Source organism: Pristiophorus japonicus, chromosome 1 (assembly GCF_044704955.1).
Source record: "Pristiophorus japonicus isolate sPriJap1 chromosome 1, sPriJap1.hap1, whole genome shotgun sequence".
NCBI lineage: Eukaryota > Metazoa > Chordata > Chondrichthyes > Pristiophoridae > Pristiophorus > Pristiophorus japonicus.
In genome coordinates this window covers 105942490-105962404 of record NC_091977.1, presented here as the reverse complement: position 1 = coordinate 105962404, position 19915 = coordinate 105942490, and the positions used below count along the sequence as shown (strand labels likewise).

At 45.8% G+C, this 19915-nt stretch overlaps 1 protein-coding gene across 2 annotated transcripts in view; it reads left to right on the top strand.

The window, feature by feature from the left end:
* Nucleotides 1–19915, top strand: part of naa35 (N-alpha-acetyltransferase 35, NatC auxiliary subunit) — a 136443-nt gene that overhangs the window by 42426 nt on the left and 74102 nt on the right. For both annotated transcript variants that reach the window (XM_070882124.1, XM_070882118.1), the window contains exons 4-7: nt 460–574; nt 10230–10304; nt 15206–15373; nt 18026–18092. In XM_070882124.1, coding sequence (XP_070738225.1) covers nt 460–574; nt 10230–10304; nt 15206–15373; nt 18026–18092 — 425 coding nt within the window. The remainder of the gene's footprint in view (nt 1–459; nt 575–10229; nt 10305–15205; nt 15374–18025; nt 18093–19915) is intronic.

Sequence of the window (19915 nt, the reverse complement as noted above, 5' to 3'; positions counted from 1 at the left end):
GGAGCAGGAGTAGGCCATTGGCCTTTTGAGCCTGCTCCGCCTTTCAATAAGATCATGGCTGATCTGATCTTGGCCTTAACTCCACTTCCCTGCTCGGTCCCCATAACCCTTGACTCCCTTATCGTTCAAAAATCCGTCTTAACTATATTCAATGACCCAGCCTCCACAGCTCTCTGGGTAGAGAATTCCACAGATTCACGACCCTCTGAGAGAAGAAATCCCTCCTCATCTCTGTTTTAAATGTGCGACCCTTATTCTGAAACTGTGCCCCCTAGTTCTAGATTCCCCCACGAGAAAAAACCTCCTCTCTGCATCTACCCTGTCAAGCCCCCTCATAATCTTATATGTTTCAATATTAAAGTGTATAGCAGACTTTACTGATGCACTATAGTGGGAGTTGTTGATAGCAACTGGTGTACAAAATTGTAATTCAAACTGTGTTTGAAATGTTTCCTTTAGCTTTGGCCTGTTTGAAGCCATGTCTGCAATTGAGATGATGGATCCAAAGATGGATGCAGGAATGATTGGAAACCAGATTAATCGTAAGGTGCTCAACTTTGAGCAGGCAGTCAAGGTTTGGCACTTTATTTAAAAAAATTATACCATCATTTTAGCCAATATGCATTAATGTCATTCTCAAAGTTGCTATTTTCAGTTTACATGACAAAAGTACAATTTTTTACCCCCTCTTTCCTGGCAGCTTTAAAAAAAAACTGGGTAAATATTAGCAGCAGGATGTTGATGTTTCACAAAGATCTGGGCTGCTTACCTGAATGAAGTGAGAAATAAATATACATTTGAAACTTATCTCTGTTTACTTGGCAATGCACTCCAACAGGATATAGCATACCTCTTTCAATGCAAAATATCATAATTTTCCATGTGTCAGGCATGTAGCACAGTGGCATGTGAGTTTGCACTGATTTTTTTTCCACACACAATTGAGTTGTCTTTCTCAGCGTCTAATTGTAGGCAAATGCAAAGTGGATGTTAGATACTTCCCCACATAGGGGCAAAATTGACAGGAGAGCTTCCCTTTTTGCTCTCCTTCAGAACAGGAGAGGTGAAAATCTGTGCCTAGGTCATCGACTGTATGGAAACAGTGTAGAAAAAGACTTACAAACATAATGGGGGGGACGTACTTTTTTTTCCACCTTGAGTAAAAAAATGCTGCACAAACTGATATGAAGGTAAGAAATTAATTTGGGGAAATAAAGAGAATGTAGCCAAGGTTGTCTGATCATAATACTGTAATTAAGGGCTCAATTTTCCCCAATCCCTTTTTTCGGCACACTTACCCTAGATGTGCCGACTTTGTGCGCTGGAAACGGCGCGGAAAAAATGTGCCCCCATCCTGGCTGCACTACTGAGTGTCCCGGGTCCTGGCGCGGCGTATATAGTGCAGTGGGGGGGCGGAGCTACAGCCCTGCGCCGAAAACAGTGCCGGCAGCTGCCTGCATGCGCAGTGGTGTCGGGTCCGATGTGCGCACATGCTCAATAGCGCTGAAACCTGACACTCGGCCATTTTTAAAGATAATCGCAGCTGGTTTTGTTTTCGTGCCAGGAGAGCTCTGAACCGAATTAACTGCTGAATACAAGCAGCAGTGTCCTACCTGTGTTGGTTCCTCAAATTAAGTGCTGCATGCCTGGAAAAGTGACAGAAGGTGCTGTTTGTATGCAAAATAAGAACTGTGTTTGGGATCATTGCAAAGGTGCTGTTAGTGTCTCAGAGGACTGTGTTTTGAAAAATCACAGTGTATCTAAGTGCAGTGGAAAAGTGTCTCAGAGCATTGCAAAAGTGCTGTTAGCGTCTCAGAACAGCTGTAGCAATAATGCAGCAACGTACACCTAGAACAAAATTTCTAGCATGACAAAGTCGAATCACTAGTTACTGCCATTGAGAACTGATGGCAGCACCTGGATACCAGCAGAGGTCACACTAAAGTGCCACCCAAAGAGATGAAGAAACGCTGGAACCAAGTTGCAGAAGAATTCTACGCATTGGTGAACACCAAGAGATCTGGAAGCCAGTGTAAAAGGAAGTGGCAGGACCTTGGTCAAGTAGTTAGTGTAAGTAATATCTCCATTTATTCAATGCAATTTCAATTGTAAATGTGACCAGCGGTATATGTCCCACCCAGCAGAAAGACACCCTCTCTAAAAAGTTGCATTTTCATTTTTGCAGAAGAAACTGTCCCACAACAAAAGGGAAACAACTTGAACAAGAGGAGGACCGGCAAATCTGCACCCACTGATACCCTTGGAAGAGAGGGTCGCTGCTTTGATGGGTCCTTCCTGAAGAAAACCCATCAGTACTGCACAAGCTGGGCCCACACGCGAGGGAGTGGGTAAGTCATGAAAATTCATCATGGCCCTTCAAATCAGCCTGATATGTGTGAGCCTACTCATGCCACCCATCCTGCCCCCTCCTCTGCTGCTGACCATTTAACTGTTCTGTTATATTTTGCAGAACTTGAGGATAATCCTGATGATCCAAATCAAGATTCAGACGTGGACGAGCCTAAAGAGGAGATCAACCCCCCAGACCAACATGGGCGTGAGAGGCAGTTTGAGTGGATGAGGGAGGAGTTCGATGATGGGAGTGATCTACTGAATCTTGAGGAGGTCAACATATCTGACTTGCCAGGCCCTTCTGTGATTAGTGGTTCGACATTCTATGGTTTCCCAGCATTTGAGGAAGCGGGTTCCAGTGGTCGTGGTGGTGGTGGTGTTGTGCCGCAGAATTGCACACCTGTGGCCCCACCATCCGAGGTTGCAGGTCCTAGTGGTGGTGGTGGTAGAAATCAGCAGGGAGCATCCAGGGTCCCAAAGTCCCAGCCTGTGCCCCCCACAGGGATGCTGCGAGCCAGATCCAAGGGAAGGAGAAATCGACCACGCTCTCGTGAGATGCAGGATGCAACAGATGTGGTTCAGATCATGGCATTGGGTGGGGAGAGCATTGACCTTACCCGATCAATCCTGGACACCATAACTGGGGTGAGTGAGGAGGTAGCAGGACTGTCGGGAGAAGTAACAGTAATGGCCCGCGAAATGGGAATCATGTCCACTAACATCAGTGAGGAAATAGTGTCCATCAGTGAGGGAATGGTGGCCATGAGGGATGGAATGTCAGAGGTAGTGGAAAGGACGACAGTTGCAATGACCAAGGCCATGAGGGAGGAAATGTTTCAGACTGCTGAGACACTGTCCGGGTGCATGAAGGAGGGAATGTCCGAGTTAGCTACTGCAATAAGGGAACACGCCCAGACCCTGCACCCATTGACAGAATCAACTGGCTCTCCCACTCCAATCCCCACACCAAGCTCTGAACAGCCCAAGCCGCACCCTCCAACTTGCCGCCTGGGCCATCCAACTTGCCATGTTACGCTGACGCCTTCCCAACCTCAAGAGGTGCCCAGTGGCCGAGATGTTAGAAAGAAGAATCTTAGTGTGTACCCCAGAAACACTGCGCCACCGCCTGCGGGCAGGGGTGGTGGAGAGTCCGAGACCAAGCGCAGCGGGCAGTCGGGGACTAAGGGGGATGAGAGTTGGGTGCAGCCTTTCTTTGCTGCTGTTGTTGTTTTTGTTATGTCACTCACTGTTCTAACTGTTCTCATATTGGATTTTTTTTTGTAAGTCATGTAAATTTACAAGTTTATAAGTGATCTTAACGTTTAAATGATCTTAAAGGGTAAAGTTTGATACAAGAATAATTTTATTACACTAAAGTTAAGTACATTGCAAAGTTTTGAATAAAATATATTTTACATTAAAACTGAATCATGTTCCATTAACACAACACGAGATTAGGAACAGCTCCAAAAAATAAACATGTCTATGCAGAATAGTTGTCGCTGAGCCCTCAGGCATCAGCAAAGCATTCACGGATGAGCTGTTGGCGCAAGGCTCGAGCAATCGTTAAGGGGGCACAATGGCCCGCCCTCCTCCGACGTCCTGCTCCGGCCTCAGGCACTTGCATGGTGGTGCCGTCGTCGTCGTCCGTCCGTCCCTCCCCCTCTCCCTCCCCATCATCTTCCACATCATCATCATGAGCCACTCGCCTCAGGTGGGTCTTCTTCCACTACCAGGTGCTGCTGCCTCATGATGGCTAAGTTATGTAGCACACAACAGTGAACTGACCGACAATCTCATGGGAGTCTTGCAAGTAGCCTCCAGAATAGTCCAGGCATCGGAAACGCTGTTTCAAGATGCCAATGGTCCTCTCTATGATGCTGCGCGTCGCAGTGTGCGCCAATACGGGTTACGCGTATTGGCGTCATGAGCCAGGCGGTGAGGCCGTACCCTTTGTCTTCCAGTAGCTAGTTCTTTCCTTCTGGCTGCTGCTCAAACATTTCAGATATAAAGCTGTCATGTAGGATGAACGCATCATGGGTGCTGCCAGGGTATTTTGCATCGACTGACATGATGCATGTCGTCACACACGAGCTGCACATTAATGGAGTGGTAGCCTTTTCTATTCCTGTACATCTTGGCATCCTCCAAAGGTGGGTACAATCAATGCAGCCCTGTACCTTTGGGAAGCCAGCAATCCTTGAGAACCCCACAGCCTGCTCATACATTGCTTGGCCGGTCGTTGGGAACTTGATGAAGTCATTCCTCTGCGCATACAGTGCAGCCGTGACCTGGTGAATGGAGACATGTGTTGCATGTTGAGAGATGGCACATACATCTCCAGTTGTAGATTGAAATGATCCGGAGCCATAGAAGGAAAGTGCAGCTGTAACCTTCACTTCAACTGACAAAACAGTCCACCTGCTGCTTCTCGGCTGTAGGTCTGGTCTCAGAAAGTCACAGATCTCACGGACAACTTCTGTGCAGAAACGCAGCCTTCTGACACAGTCTGCATCACTCAGGTCCAGGTACGAACGCCTGACTCGAAATTGCCGATGTGGGTAAGGTCTCCTGCCCAGCAGCCTACGGGCTCTGATGCTCCTGATGTGATGAGCTCTAATCAATTGTCTCCTACGGAGCACAATGATACAGAAGGCTCGCAAAAGGTATGGCATTGTGAGTATTGCCCCCATACTTAAAGTTAAACTTTCAAAGAAGGTCAAAGCAGGCAGCACAGCACAGCACAGGTTTGGAGTTCTCTCTTTCTCTCTCTCGCTCTGTCTCTCCAGATGGACGACACCCAAAGGTCCTTTGTCCTCTCCTCTTCGCCCCCCCCCCCCCCCCTTTTGGGTCTTGTCACCTCTCTCCACCCCATGGGTCTTGTGACCTGCCTCCCTCCCCTCCCCCCCCGGTGATTTAAAGGGCAGCATCCCTCTTCAGCCCCTGCTCCCCCACCCCATGCCGCGTCGGCCGCTCTGCTTTGCCCGCCCCCACCCCCTCCCCCTCCTGTTGATATCAAGGCTAGCATCTCTCGCGCTCTCTCTCTTCTCCCCCCCCCCCCCCTCCCCCCCATATGCCACGTTCGGTCGCTCTGCTTCCGCACCCCCCCACCCCCCATTCATTTGCAGCCGCCCCTAGCCCTGGACGAGTGGACTCCCGGTGTGCGTCTTGCCACCCCTATCCCAGGCCGAATGGACTCGCGCACAGGCCGGCCCGCTGCCTTCCCGGGCCGACTTTAAAGATTAAGGTCGGCTTTACTTGATTTCTACTAGTATTTTAATTGTTTGTTTAGTTTCAGGTCCTCTCCGGTTCTCTTCCCTCCCCTATCCCTGGTCTAATGTCCGCCGATGTACTAATGTGCGCCACTTTCTTATCTGCCTGCAAGGTTTTTCAGAGCTGGCCACATATGCTGACCTAAATCAATTTGGAGTAAGTTTTAGCTGGCCAAACTGGCATAAACGTCCAAAACTGGCGTAAGTGTCTGGGAACACCCTCTTTTGGAGAAAAAAAAAATCAACTAAAAAAAAATCGTATCTAACTGATTTACTCTGGAGCAAGTTTATTGGGGAAAGTGGTGTTTTTTTAACTTACGCCAGAAAAACCAACTTCATCCAAAAAAATTGGAGCAAGTCATGGCCAAAATTGAGCCCAATAATACTAGCTGTAACCCATTTAAGATGAATGGGGTCCCGATACTATTACAATCAGAAAACCGAGGCCCATGTGTTCAAAGTCATGAGAAGAAAATAATCTGTAAATGCTTCTGCATAAAAGACCATCTTATTTTTACAGCACAAAGGTTTCCAGTTGCTCCAGCATGTATGATGATTAAAGTTGCTTGCTCGTGATTACTAAACTCAGCAGTACTATTAAAGGGCTCAATTTTCCCCAGTCATTTGCGCCATTTTTTTGGGCATATTTATTTTTTTCAGAGTTTCCTCCTGCGATCAGCGCTGGTGTAACTGACTTAGTTACGATTTTTCTAGGCCAGTTTTTTTTTTGACGTCCTGTCTGCACTTGTTTTTTCAATTGTTCGCAGTTTGGCTAACATTTTTTCCTCTTGGGTCGGCGTATCTGACCACTCCCGAAAAACCTTCTGGTGAGTTAAGAAAACCAGTGCACATTCACAAATCGGCGCTGAAAGAAGACATTGTTTTTAAATCAAAGATTTTGGAGGGAGTCAAGAGCACTGTCAAAATCAATAATAAAGTTCAACTTTTTTTTTTACCTTTCAACGTAGAAGTGTAACTTTGTTGGATTTCAGAAGTTCTCTTTTATTTTTACTCACTCACAAGCTACCACCGACCGTCTTGAAGCAGGGCTAGAGGGTCGTAGCTTTGGTCGGCAGAATCGACCCCGCGCCCGGACACAGCAGCTCGGGGCTCGGCTACAAAACAAGCCTTGCGGCGGGGGTGGGGTGTGCGGCGGGGAGGAAAGGAGTGAGAGTGCGTGCAAGGTGCCGATTGAAAGGCTTGGAGCGCAGGGAGCGAGGTGCCTTCTGCACTTGAAGACTGCAATAAGTGTTGGGGCGGCGGGAGGAGGGAGCGAGCGAGGGAGAGAGAAAGAGAGAAGAGGAGGTCACAAGACTCCAATTAGTAAAAGGGGGGAGGAAAGAGGAAAAGTCACAAGACTCCAATTAGTTAAAGAGGGGGAGAGAGGATAAGTCACAAGACCTTTGGGTGTGGTGCATCCATACCGACCTTGGGGAGAGAGAGAACTGCAAACCTGTCCTGCCTGCCTGCTTTCCTGCCATTTTGAGCTTCTTCAAAGGTTAAATTTAAGTATGGGGGAAATACTGACAATGCCCTACCTTGTGCGAGCCTTCTGCATCATGGCGCTACGTAGGAGACAATTGATTCGACTTCATCGCATCAGGAACACCAGAGCCCGTAGGGTGCTGGGCAGGAGGCCTGACCCACCTCGGGTAAATCGAGACAGGTGTTCATACCTCCACCTGAGTGATGCAGACTGTGTAAGAAGACTGCGTTTCCATAAAGAATTTGTAAGTGAGATCTGTGAGTTGGTCAAAGCAGAACTGCAACCTAGAAGCATCAGAAGGAATGCCTTGTTAGTTGAAGTGAAGGTTACAGCTGCATGTTTCAAGCTACAACTGGGGATTTGTGCGCCATCTCTCAACATGCAACACATGTCTCCATTCGCCAGGTTACGGCTGCTCTGTATGCGCGTAGGAATTACTTCATAAAGTTCGCCATGACCGGACTGTGGGCTTCTCCAAGATTGCTGGCTTCCCAAAGGTACAGGGCTGCATTGATTGTACCCACAATGCTTTTGCGAGCACCTTTGGAGGATTCCGAGGATGTACAGGAACAAAGCAGCTCGTGTGTGACGACATGCATCATATCATGTCAGTCGATGCAAGATACCCTGGGAGCACCCATGCTTCATCCTACGCGATAGCGTTATATCTGCCATGTTTCAGCAGCAGCAGCCAGAAGGGCAGAGCTGGCTACTGGGAGGTGAAGGCTATAGCTTTGCCACCTGGCTCATGACGCCCCTACGCGTAACCCGGACGGAAGCTGACCGTCAATACAACATGTCGCACATTGCGACGCGCAGCATCATAGAGAGGACTGTTGGCATATTGACAGCGTTTCCGATGCCTGGACCATTCCGGAGGCTACTTGCTGTACTCCCCTGAGATTATCGGTCAGTTCACTGTTGTGTGCTACATGCTGCATAACTTAGCCATCATGAGGCAGCAGCACCTGGTAGTGGAAGCCCCACCTGAGGTGAAAGTGTCTGATGATAATGATGTGGAAGATGCAGGTGACGAGCAGGAGGAGGACGACGAGGATGAGGAAGCCATGCAAATGCCTGAGGCTTGAGCACAATGCGGAGGAAGGCGGGCCATCGTGCCCCTTTAACGATTGCTCGAGCCTTGCGCCAGCAGCTCCTCCGTGAATGCTTTACTGATGCCTGAGGGCTCAGCGACAACTATCCACATGGACATGTTTACTGTTTGGAGCTGTTCTGTAATGTTGTGTTGTGTTGTGTTAATGGAACATGATTCAGTTTTAATGTAAAATATTTTATTCAAAAGTTTACAATGTACTTAACTTTAATAAAATTATTCTTGTATCAAACTTTATTTTAAGATCACTCTTTAAGATCACTCAAAAACTTTAAGATCACTTATAATCTTGTAAATGGTCCCAGATATCGTTCCCATTTCTCGTGCCATTGCTGTTACTTGTCCCGACAGTCCCGCTACCTAATCACTCACCCCACTGATGGCGTCCAGGAGTGATCGGGTAAGGTCAATGCTCTCTGCACTCAGTGACACCATCTGAACCACATCTGTTAGCTCCTGCAACTCAGGAGAGTGCGGTCGAGCTCTCCTTCCCCTCCTCCCCACAGGTGTGGTTCACACCTCACCGCTGGGACCCGCAGCCTGGGACAGTGGAGCCCTGGGTGTGCCTCGCTGCACCCCACCACTGGGACCTGCACCCTCGGAAGGTGGGGCCCTGTGTGTGCCTTGCTGCACCACACCACTGGGACTGGCAACCTCGGAAGGTGGCGCCCCTGGATGTGCCTCGCTGCACCACACCACAGGGATCCGCAACCTCGGAAGGTGTGAAACCATGGAATGTCCCACCAACACTCAAACCACTAGTGAGCTTCATCCAGTTCCATCCCCTCTCCCTCACCCCCATGTTCCTCTGGAGGGTTGGATTGGAAGATGTTCTCGTCTTCAGGCTCATCCGCGTCTGAATCTGCTGCATTGACAGGGTTAGCCTCAAGTTCTGCTAAAGATAACAGAATAGTCAAATGGTTAGCAGCAGATGAGGGGGCAGGATGGGTAGCATGAGTAGGCTCACACATCACAGACCAGGCAGCGGGCTGATTTGAAGGACCATGATGAATTTGCAGGACTTGCCCTCTCCCTCGAGTGTGGGCCCAGCTTGTGCAGTACTGATTGCTTTTTTCCAGCAGGACCCATCAAAGCAGCAACCCTCTCTTCTAAGGGTGTCAGTGGGTGCAGATTTGCCGGGCCTCCTCCTGTGCCGAGTTCTTTTCCTTTTGTTGTGTGCCACTTTCCTCTGCAAAGATGAAAATGCAACTTTTTAGAGAGGGTGTCTTTCTGCTGGGTGGGACATACAGATGCATTGAATAAATGAAATATTACTTACACTAACTACTTGACCGAGGTCCTGCCACTTTGTATGTTAGCCTCCAGATTTCGTATTGATCACCATTGCACAGTAATCTTCTGCAACTTGGTTCCAGCGTTTCTTCTTTTCTTTGGGTGGAGCTTTTATGTGACCTCTGCTGGTGTCCAGCTCCTGCCATTTGTTCTCAATCACAGTAACTAATGCCTCTTCTTCTTTCTGTAAGAAATTCTTGGTCCTTGCACCGCGTTGCATCTTGTATTGCTCCAGCTGCAATTTTTTTTTTTCCAATGCTGTCACACAGCACTCCTCCTCACACACAACTGGCTCTTTAAAAATGGCTGATTACCAAATCCGAGCTGTACTGAGCATGCGCGTCCATTGGAACGACATCAAAAACGTGACTTTTTTTCCCACACATGCGCAGAAGGTGTGGCTTCGTTTCTTGTTGCTGATAGCAGGCCCCACCTCCCAAGGCGACGGGACATGCTGCGCGGTGTCAAATTCGAATTATATATCGGGGAAACTTTGGCAAATTATTTCTGGCCTAGAAAAACGGGCGTAACTCTGACAATATGCCAGAAAACTGGCCTGTGGAAAATTGAGCCCAAAGAATTGAGTGAATAATTGGAACAGTTTGTTCTATATTATATGGAGCTGAATGTTAATTAGTTTCAAAACTTTAGGATTTGAAGACTTAGAAACTGAAGATTAGGTACTAATTTTTATCTTTGTTTCTTATTGAAGGATGAAACAATTACAATCAAGGGCCTTACCTTGCCTGAACTTATAGGTATAATGGACACATGCTTCTGTTGCTTGGTAAGTTTGGCACTTTTTGTTTTATTTTTAGTTTTAAGCCATTCAGGAATCATAGAATGTTACAACCCATTTGGTGCATCAATTTTGTTTTTCTCCACCTGAGGCACCTAGTCTAATCTCATTCTCCTTTTAGTCCTCATACTCTTTTTTAATATTCTTTTTCAAGCAACTATCCAATTCCCTTTTAAACTAATTTGTGGGCTCTACTTCAACAATAGTTTGTGGAAGAGAATTCCATATTCTAACTATCCTGTGTAAAGAATGTTTCTAACCTTCCCTTTAATTCTTTGCGATTATCTTAAATTTAAGCCTTCTGATTCCTTTCTTGCTGACCAATGGAAACAATCGATTTACCTTACCCTATCCCTTCTTAATCTTTAATATTTCTATCTTGTCACTCCTTAATCTTCTCCACTCCAATGAAAAAAGTCTAACTTTTCAAGACTGTCTTCATAACTGTAAGTTCTAATTTTCCATTGCTTTTATATCCTTTATAAAGTGGTACCTAAAACTGCACACAATACTTTACTTTACTACAGGCTAATTAAGGTTTAATGCAAGTTCAGCATTACCTCCTTGTTGTTATATTCTATGCTGCTGGACACAAAACCAAGGTTTCTGTTTATCTTGTATTATTGCCTCATTTATTTGCACTGCCATCTTTATCGATCTGTGTATCTGCACAGCAAGGTTCCTCTACTCCATTTAAAATCTGATCATTTAAGGAGTATTTCCTTTCCTTATTCTTTCAAAATGTATTAATTTACATTTTTCTACAGTAAACTGATTCTGCCATCTATCTGCTATCCGGCTGGCCTATGCTGTCCTTTGGTCTTCAACAATTTTCCATACCATTCCTCCAATTTGGTGGTGGTAGAAAATTTAGATTTTTGTGCCCTCGATTCCTACAGCCATATTTATGTGGATTGTAAATAAAAGGGACAACAACACAGACCTCTGCGGAACACCACTCACCACATCTTTCTAATCCAAAAACTTTATTTTACCCCCATCCTTTGCCATCTGCCTTCCAATCATTTCTCCACCCATGTGCTACTATTTTTGCCATAAGTCTCTCTTGTTGAATTTTATCAAATGCTTCACGTTGTTATTCAATGTGCATGGGTGTATTTTTAATCTAATAAATAAATGACGTAAGAGCTTACCTAACTCAGAGTGAGGGATATCGATGGAAAAGGGCAAGTAAAATCTGAGATTTCAATGGGGGTCTACCTGAGGTAAACTATATTTGTGATATGTGGAATTTCTACCATAATGTACTGCATTTATCTTGTGTGCATTATGTTTCTAGTTTGTTAGCGGAAGCCCTGAAGTATTCTCAATTATTTTAAAGCAGGTCCCCGTTGAAACCTGAGGTTTGCTTTTCTCTTTCCAATTTTAATCTACCAAAAGGCCAGGGATTGTATTGGAACAGAACAATTCTGCAGACTAATGGGGAGGGTATTGAAAGTTAAGATTGAAATTGGAAAAGCAGGATTGTACACAAATAACAAGAAAAATAGAATTGAAAAACAAAAGTAATCGAGACTAACAACACAGGAGTGAAGAAAAATTACTTAAAGAATTTAAAAGAACATAAATTAACTCTCATTTAAGTAGAATCTGAAACTTCACCATCGAGAAAATAATACAGAAATTAAGCCATGTGTACGCCTGAATATCACTGAGCAAACCCAGCAAAAACTCTCAAATTTCTACTGTAGCTCTTGTCAGATGTTTACTCTGGTGTAAAACTGGCACAATGGGCCCAAGTTTGGCTCACCCATTTTTTTCGGCCCAATCATTGGAGATGCGCCGACTTCCTCGGGTGAAAACAGCGCTGAAAAGACTTACTCGGATTCTGGCCACTCTGCGACCTCTCCCATGGCTTGGCGCAGCGTGATCTGTCCATTAGGGGGCGGAGCTAGGGCCCTGTGCGAAAGTCGCACATGCACAAAGTAGCTCCTGCCCCCAGCCGGAGGTCCCTCGGAAAAGTCCCTCGGAGAAGTGAAGTCCAGTCCCTCGGAGAAGTGAAGTCCAGTCCCTCGGAGAGTCGGAGAAGAATCTGAGTCGGCCCGCTGACTTCCCGGGCCGAGTTAGGAAGGTAGGACTTAAGTTTTATTTTTTATTTATTATTGATGGTTTTTATGCTTCTTGAATGTTGTTGTGAAGGTGTTTAGTGCTTTGCAAGGTCCTCTCCGCCCCCTCCCCCTCCCCCCCCCATCTCTGGCTACCTGTGCTGATTTCTTAATTCTCCAAGGGTTTTCTGTGCGGCCACAAGTGGCCACATACGCTGGCCTAAATTTGTTTGGAGCAACTATTAGCTGTCCAAACTGGCTTAAATGGCCAAAACAGGCGTAGGTGGCTGGTAACGCCTCCTTTTGGGGAAAAAAATCTAAACTAAAAAAAATCCTAACTAATTCACTTACACTGGCGCAAATTAAATGTGCAGAATGGGGATTTTTAAGATACTCCAGAAAAATCAAGTTGCTCCAAAAAAAACGGAGCAACTCCTGGAGAATCTTGGGCCCTTAAGGCCCAAATTTGCCCAGGAGTTGCTCCGTTTTATTTGGAGCAACTAGATTTTTGTTTGGAGTAACTTAAAAATCGCAATTCTCCCCATTTAATTTGCTGCAGTATTAATGAGTTAGTTAGGTTTTTTTTAGTTTAGTTTTTTTTTCAAAAGGGGGCGTTACCAGCCACTTGCGCCTGTTTTGGCCAATTAAGCAAGTTTAACCAGCTAAAAGTTACTCCAAACTAACTTAGGCCAGCGTATGAGGCCACTTGTGTCCACTCTGAAAAACCTTGGGGTGAATTAAGTGCAGGTAGCCAGAGATGGAGGGGGGGGGAAGGGAAGTGAGAGGATTTTGCAAAGCACTAAACACCTTCACAATTACATTAAAGAAGCATAAAAAACCATCAATAATAAATGAAAAATAAATCAATTACTAAAAAATAAAAAGTGCTACCTCGCCGACTGCAGCACGCACTGGCATGCCCTTCGGCCAGGGCTAGGGGCGGGAGGCTCGCAACAAGCAGCAGGAGAGATCTCCGAGGCAGTGCAGGTTTCAGGGGGTTCTGGCCCGGTGCAGATCAGGGACTTGCCGTTACTGCTGCAGCACATCGAGGCTCTCCGATTCTCTGTCAAACAACTCAAGAACGAGAACAGCCAACCAAAGGCTGCCCAGATGTGGGCCGAGTTGGCGGCTCTCCCCCCGATCCACGTCCCGAAGCTGTCGGTGACCAAAGAGGGGAAGGCGGAGGACGCAGCGATCGGGGCTCTGAGCAGGAAGACCAGCCAGTTACTGGAGAACCTCCAGCAGATCAGTGCTCGGGTCAGAGTGGTGGACATCTTGCACCGAGCCCCAGGTTCTGTGCCCACAGAGGGAAGAGGCAGTTCGGCGGCTCAACTCCTGGAACAGACGGCCAGACTCCGGTAGCTCAGCGACAGCGTCAAGCGCATCAAGGATGAAGTGGACCGAGTGTCTGTACAGCGAGCTGGGCCCGGGTCCACCTCCAGCTCCTGCTCCCCCGGGCTCCTCCACTCCTGCTCTCCCGGGCTGCTCCTCCAGCTCCTGCTCCTGCTCCTCCAGCTCCTGCTCCTGCTCCCCTGGGCTCCTCCAGCTCCTGCTCCTGCTCCTCCAGCTCCTGCTCCTGCTCCCCTGGGCTCCTCCAGCTCCTGCTCCTGCTCCCCGGGCTCCTCCAGCTCCTGCTCCCCTGGGCTCCCCGGCAAGCTTCCTTCGGCACACTCCGCGCACACACTGAACTGGAGTCTTAAGTGAGCGCGGGAAGGCAGCAGCCAGCCTGTGCGGCAGGCTACTCGCCGCGGGATAGGGGCGGCAAACATCGGGTCATCCCTTCGGCCAGGGCTAGGGGCGGCGAGCATCAGGACGTGCTGGGAGGGCGAAGAGCTACTGCGCATGCGCGCAGACTCCATTGCGCATGCGCACATCTACCGGTACTGTTTTTGGCGCAGGGCTGTAGCTCCGCCCCCCCACTGAGATTGCCACACTGTGCCAGACCCGAGGACGGTCCACGGAGCGGGAAGAATCAGCAGCTACATTTTCGCCGCCGTTTTTGGAGTAGAAAGTCGACGCACCACGGGTAAGTGCGCTGGAAAAAGGGGTTGGGGAAACTAGCATCGATAATGATCTCTGCACATTCTGACACAGCTACATTGGTATCCATCCAGTAACTGCTCTTGTGTGCATTTTCTTCATGGTTTACAATTGTTTCACAAATTAATGTACCTGTAGTTTAGTTCTGCTAAAATTCCAAAAAACATTTGGCTCATTTAGAAGCTTAAAGTGAATTGGTATAATTGACCTAATTTCATCAAGTTTACAATTTATTTTAATAAGTCCATCCTAAATTAGATTTTGTTATAAAATCAAGAATTTTATTAAAGCAGAGATTCCTGTTAAAATGTATTTTTAAAATGTGTACTTCATTTTCCAGGAAAGGTGCTTTGCATTTTCAGGCGTGTTTTTTAAACTAGCCAAATTGCAAATAAATCCTCGCTATACCCCATGAGCAAATAACAGATTTTAAAAGGCACAGTTTGAAGTGGTTGAAAATTGCTATCATAGTGCTTAGAGTTATCATACTTTATTATAAACAAAATATGTTATAGCTGTTGAATTCAGGCTCGGGAAAGGGCAATTTTCTTTCATTGATCAGTATATATTTTGTGCTTTCAAAATCATGCTCTTTATCGCTGCCCATCCACTCACTAAATATTGAACAAATCAGTTGGTTTGAAAGATGAGAGTAATAATTAATGCACTTGATGTTTGTTTTGTTTACATGCAGAAAAAGTGTTTACTACGGAGCAATTTAGTGTTGCCAGCAGTAAATATCAGTTTGAATTGGAATCTTAACTCCATAGTTTCTTCTCACAGATAACATGGCTAGAAGGGCATTCTTTGGCTCAGACAGTCTTCACGTGTCTTTATGTTCATAATCCAGACTTAATTGAGGATTCTGCTATGAAAGCATTTGCTCTGGGCATCCTAAAGATCTGTGATATTGCCAGAGAAAAAGTTAATAAAGCAGCTGTTTTTGAAGAGGTAAGTGCAGGAGCAGACATGTCTTGTGTAGATCTTTAACATAAATAAGCTTTTGAGCAAAAGTTGCAGCATATTTTGGCCAGTTTGTGAAGCTTTGTTTATGTTCAAAGCATGAGATGAAAAGAAATAAGGTTACTTTCAATCTTTAAAGCCCTAAAATGAATGAATGCAACTTTAAAGATGTGTGGTCTATAAAGTGCTGGATTCTCAAACAGGAAATCAAAACAGTATTGACTGATGCACAGAATTTTTATCAGGGGTGAGTTTGCCTCTCAGAGCTATGTTATCTGCTGAAGGGATATTTTACTCACACCCTCTAATCTCTCTAAAGTTCCTCTTGGACTTGACCAAGGAGCACCTTTCATAGAGGTATTCAGAGGCTGCACCTTCCTGCATGGGAGTATAATCCTCACATGTTGAAAGAACAGTGGGGAGAGGCAGTGTTCCAGTTCTCCCTTCCTTCCCCTCCCCCAATGTGGGCATAGTACAGATTTGATATAAGTATAATGCCTTTTCACAGGGCAGCAGAAGAAAAATCCTGCGTGGCCAGCCTGAATGAAGTATGTGTTGTGATGTATTTTCAGTGTGAAAGCTTATTATTGGGCTGTCAGCATTTGGGCACATTCTGATTTCTTATAAATGGTCATTGGTGCAATACTAGTTTTTTTGCCTGTGCCTATCTGTGTGCGCATTTTGGCTGCCGCTTCAGACCCGAGCCTTTAACCTCTTTTTACACTTCCTTCTCACCCTTTTTCTCTCTTTTCCTCAATGGTCAATATCTAACGTGTTGTGAAGCACCTTGGGATGTTTTACTACATTAAAGGTGCTATATAAATAAAAGTTATTCTCATTATTACTAAGTGTAAATAGTCAGCACACATTTTTCTTCTATATATTCTAGAGAAAGCTATCTCATTTGTTTCAGGTACCAAAATAAATTTGTCTCTGTTCAATTTATACAATTTTAGCTTCCTTCCCAAATATCTCTGCCAAAAGTGTACTTTTTTTTTAATATACTTGGGATCAAATTATTTCTTCATAGTTAACAGTTTGTTTCTTGGTTTAAGAATAATTGCACGCTTTTTCTTTATGCTAGCAAAATCACACTGAATATTATTTTTGTAAAACCAAATGTCTTCTCTTTTTCTACCTCTTCCAGCACTATTATGCTGATAACTCCATAAATTAAACCTCAAAGACTCCCTCCTGAATTGGAGATGTGGCTGCTAAGTTTGGAAACCCGAACCAGGTTTCCTTAAACAGCTTTAGAATGTTCTACCTTGCATATGTTATCATAGGTTTGGATTGGCACAAATCCCCCAAGATTCCCTCATTTTACTTTGAAAGTCAGTTAGCTCAAATTTGAAATACTCTGTTGGAAATTTCTTGCTCGTGACCTTTCACAGTCCATCATGGTAAAAAAAATCATGGCAGATTTGTGACCATACCTATCTTGTACCATCTGCCATATCTACATCACAGGGTAAGGAAAAAGGAGAGGGAGGTGAGCTGTTCTGTTTGTGAAGATGGAACTAAACAACAGGATCTGCTAGATGAACTGAACACTCCTGTGTTTCTATCTTATGGGACTTATGCATTCTGCCTGCCTATATTCTGGTGATAGCCTCAAGAAAGTAAAGATAGACAGCTGCACTTAAGCTGCACCAACAATGCCTCCACAAGATCCTGCAAATCCCGTGGGAGGACAGGCGCACCAACGTTAGCGTCCTCGACCAGACCAACATCCCCAGCATTGAAGCACTGACCACACTCGACCAGCTCCGCTGGGCGGGCCACATTGTTCGCATGCCTGACACAAGACTCCCAAAGCAAGCTCTTTACTCGGAACTCCTTCACGGCAAACGAGCCCAAGGTGGGCAGAAGAAACGTTTCAAGGACACCTCAAAGCCTCCTTGATAAAATGCAACATCCCCACCGACACCCAGGAGTCCGTGGCCAAAGACCGCCCTAAGTGGAGAAAGTGCATCTCGGAGGACGCTGAGTACCTTGCCGAGAACGTGCAGAAACCAAGCCCAGGCAGCGGAAGGAGCGTGCGGCAAACCAGTCCCACCCACCCTTTCCTTCAACGACTGTCTGTCCTACCTGTGTCAGGGACTGTGGCTCTTGTATTGGACTATTCAGTCACCTAAGAACTCATTTTTAGAGTGGAAGCAAGTCTTCCTCGATTCCGAGGGACTGCCTATGATAATGATGACCATGTGAATTTGTACACTGAGCCGGAAGCATGGCACCAGGTATCCATATGTCAGTCAGTCTCCCTCTCTTACTTTCTACCTTTCTTTTTTTCTCTCTTTCCCCTTTCTCGCTCTCCCTTTTCTTTATTTCCCTCTCACTCCTTTATTTCTCTTTCTCCTTTCCCCTTCCCAATGCTCTGCACAAATTATCCGACTGCCTCTTTTTTTTTTAAAAAGCTGAGCTCTGTTGAAATCTCAATTCATCAGTGTTGCTGTTGCTGTTGCAGTAGAATTGAGGCCTGCAAAGTTTAGCAACACAATTCTCTTATTTTGCCAACAAATAAATTCTATTGTTAATTACTAACACTGTGATATTCTTTTGTTGTTGGCTTATTCTACTATTAATAAGTTAACTATCAATCATTTGGTGCTTTTTAACTTTTATTTGTATTTTCAGGAGGATTTCCAGTCAATGACTTATGGTTTCAAAATGGCCAATAATGTCACCGATCTTAGAGTTACAGGTAAGCATGATTATTATTATAACACAGTTAGCATAATTTATACTGGTTTCAATTGTTTTTCAAGATATTATTAGCCTAATAATTACTTTGTAATATCTAAGTAATTCCTAGGAGTGAATGCAATTTAAAGAGCCTTTATGTACATAGAAACATAGAAACATAGAAAATAGGTGCAGGAGCAGGCCATTCAGCCCTTCTAGCCTGCACCGCCATTCAATGAGTTCATGGCTGAACATGAAACTTCAGTACCCCCTTCCTGCTTTCTCGCCATACCCCTTGATCCCCCGAGTAGTAAGGACTTCATCTAACTCCCTTTTGAATATATTTAGTGAATTGGCCTCAACTACTTTCTGTGGTAGAGAATTCCACAGGTTCACCACTCTCTGGGTGAAGAAGTTTCTCCTCATCTCGGTCCTAAATGGCTTACCCCTTATCCTTAGACTGTGACCCCTGGTTCTGGACTTCCCCAACATTGGGAACATTCTTCCTGCATCCAACCTGTCCAAACCCGTCAGAATTTTAAACGTTTCTATGAGGTCCCCTCTCACTCTTCTGAACTCCAGTGAATACAAGCCCAGTTGATCCAGTCTTTCTTGATAGGTCAGTCCCACCATCCCGGGAATCAGTCTGGTGAATCTTCCCTGCACTCCCTCAATAGCAAGAACGTCCTTCCTCAAGTTAGGAGACCAAAACTGTACACAATACTCCAGGTGTGGCCTCACCAAGGCCCTGTACAACTGTAGCAACACCTCCCTGCCCCTGTACTCAAATCCCCTCGCTATGAAGGCCAACATGCCATTTGCTTTCTTAACCGCCTGCTGTACCTGCATGCCAACCTTCAATGACTGATGTACCATGACACCCAAGTCTCGCTGCACCTTCCCCCTTCCTAATCTGTCACCATTCAGATAATAGTCTGTCTCTCTGTTTTTACCACCAAAGTGGATAACCTCACATTTATAAACTTACTGTGTCATAGAATGTCATGCTGTGGCACTCTTGCATCTGAAGTTCCAGTTAATGTTTCAACTAGATTGAGCCATATTTGAACTCTGATCTACTGGAAATCTATAAACATTTCAAGGTTTAGGTTTTTTATTACTGATGGGAGGTGGAGAGTGTGAACAATGTTCAACCATCATTGCAGTATTGAGACAATGGATACAGAACTGATTTGATGCATAAGCGACCTACTGCAAGTTGTATTTTCTTTTCCAATTTTCTTCCTTTCCCTTCTGAAAGCGGTAACTTATCTGAAGTACAGTTCCATTGGTGCTGCGAGTCTTCCATCGGCCATTGTCATCCTAGAAATCCATTGTTGCAATGGTACTCCACCACAGGGAACCATCCTACTGCTATCCCTGATTAACATCTATCCAAGCACACCTTCCATATAGATCATAATGTGGGCTGGATTTTTGGTCTTCCAGCGCCCCACCGGGACCTTCAGAGCCGTTTCGACGGGGCACGGAGCATTACCGCCCGGAAGAGGCGAGCTGGTGTGCAACGCCCCGCTTGCGAGATCAGCTTGATTTTTGGCTGTAGCCCGATCTGTAGTGCTCCATAGAGCGCCCTGCTGGGACTGCCTGTGAAAGCAGGCGGTCCGAGCTGTAGCGGCTGTAGTGAGGTAAGTAATGTCGACCTCAAGTAAGTATGATTGTGGAGGGTTTTTTGCAATTCATTTTGTGGTGGCGTGGGTTATTTATTGGGAATGTTTTTGGGCTGGATTTTCGGCTTGTTGTTGCCTCTGTTTTCGCCCTGGAGTGGCGGCAATGGCAACGCTAAGCTCTTCCAGGTGGGCAGCCAGCTTCCAGTGCCCCGCC